Consider the following 15429-nt stretch of genomic DNA (forward strand, 5'->3'; position numbering starts at 1 on the left):
GATATGACCACAAGCCCCGGGCAGTGCCCTCCAGGGAAAACGTCTCTAGCGAATCTCCAGATGCCCAAGCCCGCACTACCCCCACAACTGTTGGAATTTTTAACTTATTAACTTATTTGTCACTTAAGGTTATCAAACTTGGTGAGCAAGCTGGATGGATACTCTCAGACACAGATGCCAAGTAACAAGTATAAAATCTCACTCATTAAAGCTGAAGCACAGTAAGTCCTGCTATGTGTCAGACAGAGATATTAAAAGTGCTCCACTGCAAACAAATTGGAGACATTCAGATTAGCAGGGAAGAAGCTTACCGAACAGCTAGTGGCCACATTCACCAATGCGAGCAAGGGGAGCTTTGTGAGCTGGCTCGCTAGGATAGCGTGGTGGTCCTGCGCTTGAATCCGCCTGTTAACTAGGCTCCCACTGTGTGGGCTCTCTACAGCTCTGGTTACCTTATACAGTGCACAACATGTACACTGGGTTGTTTGCTGATGGTTATCGGTCTCTGTGTGTGTCCCAGAACCTCCAGCTGGGATAGGCTCTAGCATTCCATAAATATGAATATCAGGAAAAAATGAATGCATGGTGGAGGAATGGATGAACTGCACTTTTACTGTTGTACTTAACATAGAGGACAGTATATTGGAACATATCAGGGTAGCTGTAGCAAAGGAGGTAGAGCAGGTCATCTACTGATTGGACGGTTGGGAATTCGACCCCCGGCTACTTGCCAAAATATCGTTAGTTGAAATACTGAACCCCACGTTGCTCTCTGACGCAAATGGTGGAAAGACTCATAGAGAGCCCATGAATTAAACACTCAGACCTTCAGTTAGTTTGCAATCCAATTTGAAGCACAGATTTTATTGCTGGTGTGGAATGTAAATTTGTATCTTCCGTTGCGTAATCAGTAAGCACATCTATGCCTTTCGTGTGAAGGCAACTCAGGATGACTCAATTTATTCAGGTGCTGTCTGATGACACTCCATTGACTACAGAAGATAATTGCATTCATTCAAAATAATGAGCAGCTTTGCTCCTGATAGAGGGTTGAATCAGACTAGCAAACACTCAAATACAAATATTTGGTTAAAGTCTGTGAATTCTTTAGAAATACCAGAATTTTTGACGTGATTACTAATATAGTTGTGGTCAAACGTTTACATAAACTAGAATGACTGTCATGGTATTATGGAGGGAATACTGATGTTTTTGAACGGATCTTTTTCCAGTTAACTAAAGCTCAGTTGAAAGGTTAATTGTTAAGCTTCCCATAACATTCATGCCCATGACGAGTGTGTGCATAATTCTAACCACAAGTGTGATTTCATCATCTAAGCCAAAATGTTCACCTGTTGCACGACTCATTGTGACCATCAGGAAAATCTTTAAAGTTAAACCACATTTTTTTCTCTGAAATTGAATAATAAGGATACATTTTCCCATGTGTATGAGCTCATCTTTAATCCTTTCTCTGGAATGTCTAATGACTTTTTGGATGATCATGGGAAAGCTGAGTTTAGTTTATCAGGTTTATTTGTCACTTCCTTTTACAGTGTTTTACAATTAATTTCCAGGCAAGAAGAAACTCCTCTGTCATGACTTACTATGACATATACAAAGAAGTTATGATTTATCCTGAGCATAGGGGCAGGGGATAGCCCAGTATAGCCCAGTACGTAGAGTGGTGGCCCCATGATCGGAAGGTTGGAGGTCCGAATCCACTAAACGGCTACCCTGAGGTGCCCCTGAGCAAGGTACCTTCCCTACACAGTGCTCCCCGGGCCCCCAGTGACTGCCCACTGCTTGACTGAGTGAATGGGTTAAATGCAGAGAGGGATTTCCCCACAGGGATCAATAAAGTCTAACATTAGATTAGATTAGAATAATATAATTCAGCCTGACCTCCAAGTTGACCTTGAAGTCATCCAACTGACATCCTTGTCAGATGCTGAAGGCAGGATCCATGATGGGTGAAGCAAGTGTTTTATGCATTATCAATGATTCTGCCTTATTTGGGACCCTTTTCAAGTCACCTTGAGAGTTGAAGACCACCCAACTAAAAAAAAAAAATACCAACATGGCAACATAACGGGACTACGCAAAGCAGTGGATGACAGCATGGTAGCTATACTGGTCTTTTATACTGGGCCACCACTACAGAAGTTCAAGAAACAGTTCTCTGCTGGTTTTCAGCAACAATGACCAAAAACCAAATGAAAAAAAAACAAACAATAAATAAATGCAGTTAAGGGATGAGCTGAAAATGCACAGAAGTCCACTGTTCTTTTACGAGGTAATAAATAATAATGTTCTCACCTATTGTGAAACCAACTCCTAATTTGAATGCTAGCTTCCGCTTCACCTGGTTATCTGCAGCTGCTATTTTCAGGCTGTTCCCAGGAAGTCTCTTTCTCACCATTTGCACATGTAAATGGTGACAGACTCTGGTGCTTTGGATAGCTTTTCTACTCAGTTTGGGCCTTTCTTACTTTCACTAGCCGGGCCCACGTCCTCATTTTAGGTTTGACAGCGTTTTAGTAGGTAAAGGTGATGCTTTGACATGAACTGAGCTGCGGTTTGGGGAAGACCTCGAAGGGGACTGCGACGGCTCCCGGGCCTGGCAGATCCCCATGTACTAAATAGGAGTGAAGAAGTTGAACAATGGAGAACAAGTAGGGAGGGAGGGTGGGGCACGTAAATGTACAGCTTGCAGAACTGGGGGAACCTATATAGAAGACAGTTGGAAGGAGCCTGTTTGGAGGTGCGGTCCCGCTCCTGAAATTCCGATACATAATCTCCAAATAAGGCTAAGTCATACACACACCTTTTTTCTTTCTTTTACATTCACACACACAAATGCTGATGGATGCATCTCAGGGGCAACTCGAGGTTCAGTATCCTTCCCACCAACTCTCCCATAGCTACCCTAAAAATTTGCATCTGCAGTTTTCCTATGATCCCGAAACCTGCGCCAAACACAGAGTGCAGAAAACCATTGTTCAAATACTTGTGACCTGAGTACATCTCGGCTGACATAGCCAACGGAACGAAAAAAATTGCAACCTAACGACATAAAGAAGAAAAAAAACCGTAAGCATTGTTTTGACTGCAAACAGAGCAGCAGGAGCACTGGTGCTTTTTACACTGACATAGAACATAAATCAACTTTAAGAAAAATGAAAAAACTTCCCAGAGTGTCTGGAATGTTTTTGTAGTAATTTGTAGTGACATCTTTCCTCTGAATGTTGTGTAAACCTCATCCCCCCTAGTTTGACTATTCATTTAACCTAATACCTTATGTTACAAGTAGCTTGTGTTGGAAAAGATATGTCGGCCTCTCTTCATTGTGTCTGTGTGACGTTTCTGTTTCCACATGAATCAGACCATCAAAGAAAGAAAATGTTCACACAAGGTCAAGTAAATATCTGTGGGGTTTTTACAAGTGTTATGTGTCATTAATGCCCTAACAAATGACATTTTGAGGAAATGATGTGGATCCCACACGTCTCAGTCATGAAATGTCATACTTACTTCAGTTCTTTATTTCAGGACCTTGGACAGATCAAGTCCAGTTTTCGCCCCTGAAATCATCTTTTGTTTAGTCACCTTAAAAACATTTGATCTCATCACTGATTTACGTCATTTATTTTTACAAACCAACCAACGCAGTTACACAGGACATGATGTGGCCTCCTGGTGATTCAAGATTTTAAACCGTTTCAATAAATGTCTGTATTGTCATCTTTTTTTCATCTTTTCTGCACTGCAATGTCTAGATATTTAAGAAAACAATAGTTTTACTGACATATTTCAAAACCTACTGAAAATGAAACAGTTTTGTTTAGTTAATCTCGCTAACACACAGTGCTAACTGTTTTACAGTTAATAACAGCAGCACTACCAGAAGTCACTGCTCCACAGCTCTGATATGTGATAACTCACAGTGGATCACACTGGGTCAGATCTTATTTTTAAAATGACTGAATCACACAGCTCAGACTTGACCAGGCGCTTTTTAGTCAGGACTTGATTTAATGCACTTATGATATAGCAAAAAAAACTGTTTAATGGCTGTTTGCCGCCATCTAGTGACTGATTCAAATGCACACAACAAATTAACAAATCATTTTGTTGAATTTAGGTTGAATATAATCACTCCAACGCAGGAGGTGAGGGCTGTCTGCTACGACTCCAGAGGCCATAAAACACTGGAAACCATACTTATGTGCAAACAGATGATAAAATGAGCTCATAAGGACAAAAGCAATCACGTCATGAGGTTCTAATCCCCGAGTACATCTCACACGTGGCAGACGGACCCAAATCCCGAGTTAGGAAACAAAGTAAACAACAAAAAACAACCTCTGTTAGGCAGAGAAATAAAGCAAAAGCTGGATCACAATTCTTCTCTCATTGTTCTCTTAAGGGACACCTGAACAAAGAAAAGCAGGACTTAAATACTCACACTGAGGCCCAGCTGGGGTAATGAGGAACAGCTGACACAAAGGAGACAAGGGAAGTCAAATTAAACACAAGCTACGAGATGCACGACTTGCCGGAATAAACAGGAAACAACGTAACAAAGATACTCCTAACACAGCGACGCCGCTGCAGAAAGTATAATAAATGCAAAGATTACAACCTAGTTCAGAAAATAAACAGATGGTTTTTAAAAGCACTCACTCGTAGGCATCCATCACTGCCTCATCACGCAGCTGTAATAAGAGTTTTAACAAACTAAGAAGTTTCGATTACGAAGTTCACAAAATCATTTCAGTTAGTTTAGCTTTTTTTCAAAAGTGTAGTTTTTCTCCTTATTTTTGTTGTTGTTTGTATAATACAATTTATCCCACCCGCTAACAAAAGCTGTGAAGAAGAGATAATCAGTCTGTCTGATGTTATGTCGGATCAGTGTATGTTACAAACAGAATGATGCTTTTCCTGCTTCAGAAATTTTGACATTTAGACCTTAGATTAAATTATATTGTACTTTATTTTGTTCTTGTTCCAATGTCTGCATCCATTGATACTCGTCTTTTTTTTGCTAGCATTATGATGGGTGTGTTGTTGCTGCAACGTCATAATTATTGCCACATGTCTGTGACTCTGGAACAAGAAATCAGCGGGAGAACTTTGCCTTTAGTTCAGGGAATCAGGGGACAAAGTCAGTGTGAGGAGCAGAGTGTGTGTGTGTGTTTAGACATCTTTGCGGGGAAAAGAATTAGGAACGTTATTATACTGCTCACTCGTGAGGACTAAAGTGGCTGTCCTCATGAGCATTTTTGAGACTCAAATGTGGTTTTAGTGTCAGGGTAATAGTTAGGGTTAAGGTTAGTTTATTTATACCTGTAGGTAAATGGCCATTTTTTTATATAGAGAATAACATATAGCGCTTTACTAGTCCCTAAGGACTAGTAAAGCATCCTTAAGGACGCCCCCACTGACAGAGGCGAGGCTGCCGGACACTGGCGCCACCGGGTCCTCTGACCACCACCAGTAGGTGGCAACGGGTGAAGTGTCTTGCACAAGGACCAAGGACACAACGACCGAGACTGTCCAAGCCGGGACTCGAACCAGCAACCTTCCGATTACAAGGCGAACTCCCAACTCTTGAGCCACGATCGCCACGTGTAAAGCTGCTTTACACAAAAATGATAGCATTCAGCATCCCTTCACAAAACACAGACATCTATTTACACCTGACAGACAGAAGGAAAATCGACGAGCAGAAGTCCCTTTACTCTCTACATGAATCAGGTTCAGTAGAGTCGAAAGTGCGTCCACTGCTCTATTGGGCCGATATGCAAATTACATTGTATCCAGCTCACGTTCGATCTCTTTCATAATCACATTTCTGATGATTTTTTTATTTTTAGATTTAGGAACAGGAACCATGATGGGTTTGTAGCATAAACCTGTTCGCTGGAACGTTCAAGACAACGTTCAACTATACAGCAAAAAGCACCAAGCAGGCAAAGTTCTTTATGTTTCTCGTGCACGGGACAGAACTAGACAAACGCCGCTCCTTCGCTTGACCCCAGTCGCTCTCGTCCGCTCCCCCGTAACACTGCTCTTTTATTGAGGTTACATGAATACGCATAGGTTCATTAACATATGACGTATACATACAAACAAAGAGTACCTTGCCTGTGCGTTGTGTGTGTGTGTGTGTGTGTGGGGGGGGGGTCAGAATGTGACCCCATAAAGACTTCTCTGAAGCTGCTGGTCTGGAACTCCAGCAGTTCATCTAAACAAAAGGCGCTTAGCCTAAAACAGATATAGATGTTTATCCTACCATGAAACAATAAGAGCAGGGACGACCTCTCTCGTGACCCCAGAGTCTGAGTGTGCATGCCAGAACACTCTGGGAGGCACACAGAGTCTTTACAGACTGCTAAGGATCAAACCTCTATCAATATGCAATTGATTATAAAACTAAGCATATATGAGTAAATATTTCTAAGCATAAATGACAATCAACCATATAAACCTAACAAACCACGACAGTTCTTTCCAAAGTGAGGAAAGGATTGATTAAGAATAACCTGAAATATTCGACTGAGTTCTTTAGAACAAGATTTAATCAGCCAGCCACTAGTGTTATCAGGACCCTGGCTCGTCTTCACGTTAAATGCATGAAAGGCCTTTTGGATATCTCTGAGTTTAATGATAAAGTGCTGAGTATCTTTCTGTTTCTGTTCCAAAATATTCTTGCTAAAATCAGAAGAACATATTCAAGGCATTTGCAAAATCTCTGTCTGAATTAAAACTGTCTAAAATGATCCGACTGCTGCTCTTGGGATTTTGAAGCCCTGCTATTTTTTGCAGAAAATTTGTTTTGTGTGTGTGTGTGCGTGTTGTCTTGAAGGATTGAAGGCCTTCAACACAATCTTCTCTTAGGGTGGCTGTATCTCAGGAGGCAGAGCAGGTGTCCAGCCTGATACTAACCCTGCAGAGCTGCTCGGTATCATCGGCGTATGAATGACTGTGAAGGTAGAAAGCACCTGTGTCGAAAAAGCTCTGAAAAACTATTTGTGTGCACAGGTGAATGAGGCAAGTGTTGTATAACATCAGTCCATTTAACATCTTATGTATGGACTGGTGTCGCCTCTTCACTGCTCAGACTGTAACTGGTGTACCAGTCAGTGCATATACTGGTACACGGCTGTGTACAGCTCCACTGTTCATGAAAATAAAACTAACAATGTCACTAATATGTGCCATCCTAGAGCAGCTGTACTACCTGTGCAGCCTGAGGGACTTGCAGGTATCGTCTGTCTTTTTATTATTATTATTTCGTTTAGACTGGTGAAGTTAAAGAAAGCGACTGTGCAGCAGCAACTGGACGCCAGGTGTCCCCAGTCTCCCATTTTTCGCAGCAAGGGGAATCCTGCTGGAAAGAAGGGCTGACTGGAGTGTGTGAAGAAGTGCGTCCGCATGAGTTGTTTTCACACACACACACGCCACTTTCGGGTACTTTTCAAACTGAAACTACTTTTAATCCATTTTTAAACTCCTCCGGGTTTCCTTCAGCCGCAGTAATGCAGACGTAAAGTCAGAGTGTGTGTAGGCATGTAGGAATGGATGAAGACAGTTGCAATTAGGAAAGCAGGGTGGCGACAGGTAGCCAAAGATAAGGGAAGAAAACGGGACTACACCTTTACCGCATTACTCGCCGCTTCCATCGGTGGAAGTTCCGCACAGCAGCCGCCTTTCTTCTCGGGTCTGCCCGCTTCTCCTGAACTCTCCAGCGGATTCCTCTTAGGTGTTTACTCCGGCACAATCATGTCTGAGGAAACAACGGATTTCCCTAACGAACTGTTCGGTAAGGTTACGATAGCGGGGATTCGTGTTTACGCCAGCTGACCGACGCGTGCGCTGCGCTGTTATTGCCCTCAAAATAAAATAAAAAGTTCGGAGTTCGTCGAACTGTTTTGACGTGGCTCAGCTGGCTCAGACGTCTTTTAGCTGCAATGGTTTAAAGGGAACAGCGCCATGTAAAACTTAACGCATTGATCTGATAGCGGTGACGTTGTGTTTTTACTCGCTTTTGAAATCACTGCGAGTCACTTTGAGACTCTCAGAAGTTACATAGAAGTTGAAGTTTTCTAAATATACGAGTGTTTACTACAATTCTGGGCCAGTGTTTTGGAAAGAATAACGTGATTCAACTGAAGGCAACAAGCTCATATTAAAACACACTAACTTCAGTAAACAACAGCTACACTGTCCTGCTAGTACTGGATCACACTGATTGGGCCTTTTATTAACAGGTGAAATAATCTCTGGTTTTCATTTGTCCATTTCTGTAAAAATAAAAAAAGTCATTTTCATGCCCTGGGGCTTTGGCTGGCTACCTGAGAGTCTCTCCTCTGCTGCCACTTCCTTATCTGAAGTGGGGGAGAGGGGTGTGTCTGTGAAATTCCTTTGGATTGTGGGATATTATCAACACAGACTGCCTGGATGACTGAGTGTCAAAAAAGAAGTGTAAATCACTGCATTTAGCTGGAGAGAGTAGCCTGAACTGAAATAAAACACCTTGCTGATACAGCCAGACAGCTGCAGGTCCATGTGTTTGACCTACATTGACTTCTGCAGGCTGATGTTGGACTGAAGCCACCTGCAACCTATTTTAGAACCAGTGTCTTACTTACTGACAGTTTTAGAGACAGCGGTGGGCCGTGAGGGTGGAGAGGCCGATTAAGGAAAAGCTTGAAAAACCATGAGGTCTTTCTATTTATTAGCTCACCATTAGCAGACTCAGATACTGCGTGATGAAGCTGACTCACTACCCCGTGCTCTCTGTTACGGTGTCTGCAGACCAGTCTCACACTGTATATCTGCGCTGACTGATGAATGGGGCTTTTTGTAGGCAGCCCTGCTGTTGGTTTTAACAGGACGGGCTGACCTGATGCTGCTCATCGTCAGTAATTTAAAACTAGGAGGGGAAAAAAGCTTATCGGCAGCGCTCGTTAGGCCTGACCTTTGTGTGCACAGAGACTGAACTAATGAAAAGTGAGGAGGATCAGATGCTGGGTGATTACATGCCAAAAGCTGTGTGAGAAAGTTCAGCAAGTATACGGACACCCATTCATTTCTTGTCTAATTTTTAAGCAGTCAATTTTACAAATAAATAACTAGAACCCATATGAAAGTAGACAGAGTCCATCTAATACCCCAAAATGCCAGTAGCTCAGCATTTCAGAGCCACATTTATCCCTCAAAAGTTGGTAGAGATTAAAAGCATTGCTGTCAAAGAGAGACTGCCAGACTTTTATTTAAGAAGTGGCCAAAAATACACCAAAAAGTATCAGGTTAGGCAGCTTTGTCTTTATATTCAGGTGTTGTTATACTCCCATTCCCACAGGTTATTTTAAAGAGCTGTACTAGGACATGTTACAGTACAAGTCCTGTTAAAGTGGCAACAAGTCAGCTTGTGGAATCTCTTCACTGCTAGATATTCTATAATCAGCTGGCATTATTGCAAACCAGAAGGGTTTAGGAGCCACAAAGGTCATGTAAAGTTACAGAGCGAGGTCGCTGAGGTGCATAGAGCATAAACGTCACCAGGACTCTGCTGACTCATCAGCATTAACATCAGCACAAAAACTGTGCACCGGGAGCTTCGTGGCATGAGCTTCTACAGCCCAGCCTCCTGTAGGCGTGACGTGCAGAGCCAGCACCTGTGTCCATAGCTTCGATGTCTCTAAATGTGAGCTTGTGCTGTCTTATAACTTCTGGCTGTGTAAAGAAGTCACAACCAACAGTTCAGGTTCAAAGCAGGAACTGTGATTTAAGTCAAAGACAAAACGAGTCTCGAGCCTCTCAAATCATAAATGAGAATCTGGAAGAATTAATTGTATAAAGGATGAAGCCGTCTGCACAGCATTTAATGGACTTTCAGAAAATAGTAAAGACTGAATTTCTGCCAGTGTGAAGTGTAACTGGAGAGTGAGAGCAGACGTTTGTTTCGATTCGGCATGTCGCAGGTTGTTACTCTACACTAATTAGTCTGCTGGGAAGTGGAACGTGTTTTTTATAGGAGCGGGTTGGACATGTGTTTCTGGTCAGCCTCCACGCTGCTTCATGCTCTAATGTTTTGATCCTCCTCATGACCTCATTGTGTGTCTGGGTGGAGGACAGCATGAAGGCGGACCCGTGCTTTTTGACTTATTAAGACTCCTGCACACAGCACAGCGCCGCTCGTTTCTCCTCGTCTCACCCTTGTCTTTTACCCGATGCTTCCCTCTCTGCGTTCCAGCTTCTTCACCCTCGTTCTTTCTTCGTGTCCCTGGACTTCCACACCAATACTAAAACAACATACAGACTTTACGGGTAAACCATTAACAAACCACTACTGGTTCCATCAGGGAGATCAGATGTGGTACATGCTGTGAGCAAATAAGATGTAAGGCAGTCACACTCGGTAAAACAGCACTGAGAGGGAATAACTAAGGAGTAAAATAAATATTTCTGGTGAAAAGCAAGTCCTTCGAGTTCTTGTATGTTCTGATTACAGGAAGCTCCAAGTTATAATGGATGTGGAAAAGCTTTGACTGGATTTTTCTCCACAGAAGTGCCACCAACCAACGTGCACTGCACATAAATGAAAGGAACCGTTTTTGATCAGCATTAGGTCAGTCAAACTTCTCGGAGAGCGATCTGCTCAGTTAAATAGCAGAGGAGGTTGTTAATGAAATGAACAACTGGTGCACTAGAGGGGCAACGATGAGACATCCCCAAACACGTTCATATTATCACAGCTGGATGCCACTGACGTTTTTCCCTACTTATTTTTTCAGACTGTTTTTCCTGTAGTGTTGCATTTGGTTAGAGTCAGTGTCACTACAGGTAGCATGAGCCGATACCTGGACCCTACAATGTTGCACGGGTAGTCCTGATGCACCGTCCTGAAGGTTTGTCTCAGCACAGTCTCAAGAGCCTGGAGGAAATTCCAGGAGACATGCAGTTACTCCAGAGAGCTGAACAAGGCTGTAGAAGACCCTTAGTCCATCAGGAGGACTTATGAGTGAGCTTGCAGGAACAGTCTGAGCGCTGCCAGAGCTACAAAATGACCTCCATCAGGCTACTGGTGTGAATGTTTCTCACCAAACAATCAGAAACAGGCTTCACCAGGGTGGCCTGAGGGCCTATTGGGGACCCTATGCTCACTATCTGGCACCATAGAGCGCAGTTGGCATTTAGAATACAAGACCAGAATTGGCAGGTCCACCAGTGGTGCCCTGTGCTTCTCACAGGGACACATAGCCCTTTTCAGGCTAGCCAACAGCAGCCTGATTGCCTTCAGGTACTGGGATGTCAGACCCTACACTGGCACACTGGGTCCTGGGTTCCTCCTGGTCCTCGACAGTGCCCGGCCTCATGTGTATGCAGACAGGAACTGCTGACTGGCTTAAATCCATCCTTTCTCAGCACAAACCTCTAGAATCCATCTTGTAATGCTAGTCTAAATTCTAGAAGGCATTCATCGGTCTTACGTACGTATTAGTGACCTCTTTGAGCCGGCCATACAAAATATCATTTGGTGTGATTTGTCCTTCTTTTGGTGCGCATGGCCCGCCCGTCTCCTTCGATGCTGACAAAGCAAGAGATTGATGCTCAGGGAACCGTCCTGCTCCAGCACAGCTGCGTTGGCGACCTCGTCGTTCAGTATTCATAATAGGAAGCAAAGGTGAAAGCTTTCTATGTGGTTCCTTTATGTAGACATAGTTGTTTAACAGAGAGCTTCATTTCTAACGTTTCTATTCTCGCTCTTTGTACTGTGGAGAAACTCGATGTTCATCATGAACATCATGCAGCTTCTTAAACAAATGAAATCATTTGCATGATAATCTGGAAGTGATTCCAGTTCAGTGAAGGATGAGTTTCTCGTAAAGAAACGGACACTCTGCATTTACACTCAGCCTGTCGACACTAAACCCTCGTAAATAAAAACACGTTCTAAGTGATTGATTCTTTTTTCTGCGTGCATAAAAAAATGATAGCTACAGGCTGTGAAATGTTTGGTGTTGTGTTCGCGGTGCAGCCTTCCATCACTCATGTTTCCCTCTGCAGCTCATTAACTTTTGTCTGCTCTCTCCTGTAGAGAGACAACAAGATGCAGGTTGACACATAATTTGTGTTTTAGTGATTGCAAACCACAACTCAGTTTGCAGCATAAAGACGTTTTTTTTTAAAAAAACATTTATTTATTGGTTTTAAACAGTTTTACATGGTGCACCGTGAGCTAAAGAAAAAATAAAAAAACACTAAATAAGCAAACTAAGAACCCCTTTTTAAAAACACTATAATGATCTGGTTAGAAACACATAACTACTTGGGAGAAATGTTACAACTGTCTCGGTTTACTCTGACATTTGGAAATAACAGCTTTCCTCCTGGTAGGGCGGATGCAGGTTTTAAATTTTGGTTCGATCAAGGTATAAGAAAAGTGTCTGATATATTTAGGAATAATACTCTTATGTCTTTTGAACAACTTGGAAGTACTTTTTCTATTCCTGTCAAAATTTTTTTAAATTTCTTCAATTAAGAAATTTTATCTTAACCACACAAGGTGACAGCTTAGAAATCTCCACCTCCTCCTCTCTAGAGAGCACAGTTATAAAGCATCTAAATGGGCGAGGCCGAGTTTCTGCATTGTACAAATTATTTATGGAAAATTCCAAAGAATCAACACAGTCTGTTTTAGAGGCTTGGAGGAAGGATTTGCAAATGAACATATCTGATGATGAGTGGTATAAATCACGCTCCTTGGCCCAGAGTCAGACAATTAATGTGCAATCTCGACTACTTCAATATAAATGGTTAACAAGACAATATATTTCACTGTATATGGGAGTGTCCACATGTGAAAATCTTTTGGGAAAAGGTAATAAATCTGTTGAGTCAAATTATTGGTGATGTGATCCATGTGGACTTAACAGCCTGAAACTCTAACTTGATTTGTGTATCTGTCCTTCCCTTTTGTTATGGTTTGCTTTGTTTTTGTTTCTATTGTTATGTTGTTTCTGTTGTTGTTGTGGTTTTGTTTTTATTTATTTATTTTTACTTTATACGTTTTTTTTTCTTTTAATTATTTCTTTATGTTTTAAGACCATCTCAGAACACAATTCTTCCTTAGTAAACGAGACGTGTTAATCTGACCTGAAAGCATCTGCAGGCCACCAAATCTCCCATCCTCCTATTGTTGTGTAACCTGTGATCCCTCCAGCTGTTCTGGTGTCAATTGTCGTGAGTTTTTGTGTGTTTGTAGAGAGTGTGCGGGAGGCAGTGGGGCGCAGGGTGAAGCTGACCCTGAGGCAGAAAGTCCAGCTGGAGGTCAAAGGTGACAAGGTGGAAAACAGAGTGCTGGTAAGTGACAGCTGTTTAGTGCTTTTTACTGTAACCATGTGTACTCACAGTTGTTGTTAAACTTTTGTTTTTGTGCCCTTTTTGGCATCAGGAATGTTATATGTGATGGGTGGGAAGCAGGAAGTGTCACTGCTCTTAACCCTGGAAAACACAGTAAGCTGAGTGTGTGTGTGTGGGCATGTTGCTGGAGCGGGAAGGTGATGAAGCAGGAAGTGCAGGCTGACGGTTTATCGCCACACGCAGCAGTTTGTATGTCTGTAGGAATTCATCTTCTTCTCGTCTCAATGCTTACTCAGTATTTATTTGAATAGGCAAAATACAAAAGGGTGCTCTCAAATACTCCAGATGTCGTGCGAGGAGCGCTGCACAGGCAGTGTTTTTGTGGTCATTTTGGTTTTTTAGTTGCCTCGACGCGACTGTAGATTAGCAGCAGCCGGTGACTGATGAAGACCAGCGAGGAAGGATCGGTGCCATTTTTTTGAATGTTTGAGTGTTTATATATCACAACAGAACAACCCGCACCTTTAAAATGAAACTTCTATCAGCAGTCTTGGTTCTGATATTGTGAGGTTTTCTCGTCAGCTCGTGTGCGGTTGTTAAATATTTTGTTTGCAGCAGCAGCAGCTCGTCCGTCGGGAGCTGCTGCTGCTCTGAGTCACGTTGGGAGTGCTTCCTTGTTTGGGTTCAGTTTCTCTGCAGCTCTACAATCTTTAAAAAGTGTAAAAACTGATGCACAGCTTTTCCCCTGTTTTCAAAATGAGCAGCCATTCTGAAACTTTTGTTTTGATTGGCGATGTCGGAGCAAACAAAAGAAGGAATGTTGCTTAAGTTGCTTAATTGCAGGGTGGACGTTGTGAAATGGGCCTCATGGTCGAAGTTGAAGAGGGGCTGGTAGAGCTTGATATCAGAGCTCTGTGGTGCTGCTGTTTCATGCCAGGCTGGAAAGCACCTCCTTATGGACACGGCTTCGTGAGTGGCGACATTGTCGTGCAGAAACAGGAAAGGAAATACCTCAAACGTTTGGCACCAAGTTGAAAGCAAAATATCGTTATGATGAACTTTGTTTTGATTGAACAAGCTGTGCTAAGATGACGGGCTGATATTTACAGTTTAACCACTCAGGGGGTTTTACCTGCAAGCCTCATTTGTACGAGCGCCGTTTTCCTTTTCTTTGTGTTCTTTTGTGTAGGAATCATGGAAGAATTTCCACACATACTGGGGAAGTCCTGAAATGAGGAAGCGGTGCAGAAATGAGGACTGATTGTTGGAACTTTTTGTTTGGTGATGTTGCTGCAAATATGATGCAGCAAAAGTAAAACTCTTATGAACTGTTGGAAGACGCAGCGCAGGGATAGGTGGGTGTTACCGGGCTATCTGGTTTCACCTAACTGCAGGTTTGTGTGAGTGTGGGAATAAGAACAGACAAATGAGTATCACCACTTCTGCTTAAAGCTCGTCCGCTCAGCTCAGGAAGTGCCTTCAAGCTCAGTTCATTTTTTTACGTCTTTAACACACTTGTGTTTTCCTTTGGCCACATACCACGGCTCTGCAGCTCCTGTCAGGACTTGACTGAAGCAACCCACTCACAGCCACAGGGTGTTGGGACACACACATTCCACAGCTGTATATCAGCAGTTCTACCCTATAGCTATAACTTCTTGAAATGAGCCAGCGTGCTCAGTGTTTCGCGATAAAGCGTCCTGCTGGGTTTCTTTTCATTTGTGGAAATTAAAGTAAAAAACACATTTTTCTCCTGAACTCCAACCCAGTGAACATGAATGTGTGTCTGCGTCCTGCATGTCAACACCAGGAATGAGTTTGTTTGTGAAGATGTGGGTCTGTAGTTTACCTTTGTGAAACCACTACAGCTGAGCGTTCACACTGTCGATGTCTTTTGCACCCACTTCAATCGTCACTGACTCCAAACTATGAAGGAAACGTGTCTGAGCTGACACACAAAAGCTACAGATTATAATTTTATCTATTTGTAATATTTGGGTCTCAGGACTGAGTGCTGGTGACCATCTAAATGTGCCCTCCATATCCACACGACAC

The 15429-nt window shown here is 42.7% G+C and overlaps 1 protein-coding gene across 2 annotated transcripts in view; it reads left to right on the top strand.

Annotated features, from left to right (window-relative positions):
• The first annotated feature begins 7402 nt into the window (after window positions 1-7402).
• Window positions 7403-15429, top strand: part of carmil1 (capping protein regulator and myosin 1 linker 1) — a 30447-nt gene continuing 22420 nt past the window's right edge. For both annotated transcript variants that reach the window (XM_085347061.1, XM_085347062.1), the window contains exons 1-2: window positions 7403-7828; window positions 13277-13374. In XM_085347061.1, the coding sequence (XP_085203187.1) occupies window positions 7588-7828; window positions 13277-13374 (339 nt within the window). In that variant the 5' untranslated portion in view covers window positions 7403-7587. The remainder of the gene's footprint in view (window positions 7829-13276; window positions 13375-15429) is intronic.

The sequence above is a fragment of the Diplotaxodon limnothrissa genome, linkage group LG22 (genome assembly GCF_057381915.1).
Source record: "Diplotaxodon limnothrissa isolate DT_005_m linkage group LG22, D_limnothrissa_male_GT1.1, whole genome shotgun sequence".
In the NCBI taxonomy this organism is placed as follows: domain Eukaryota; kingdom Metazoa; phylum Chordata; class Actinopteri; order Cichliformes; family Cichlidae; genus Diplotaxodon; species Diplotaxodon limnothrissa.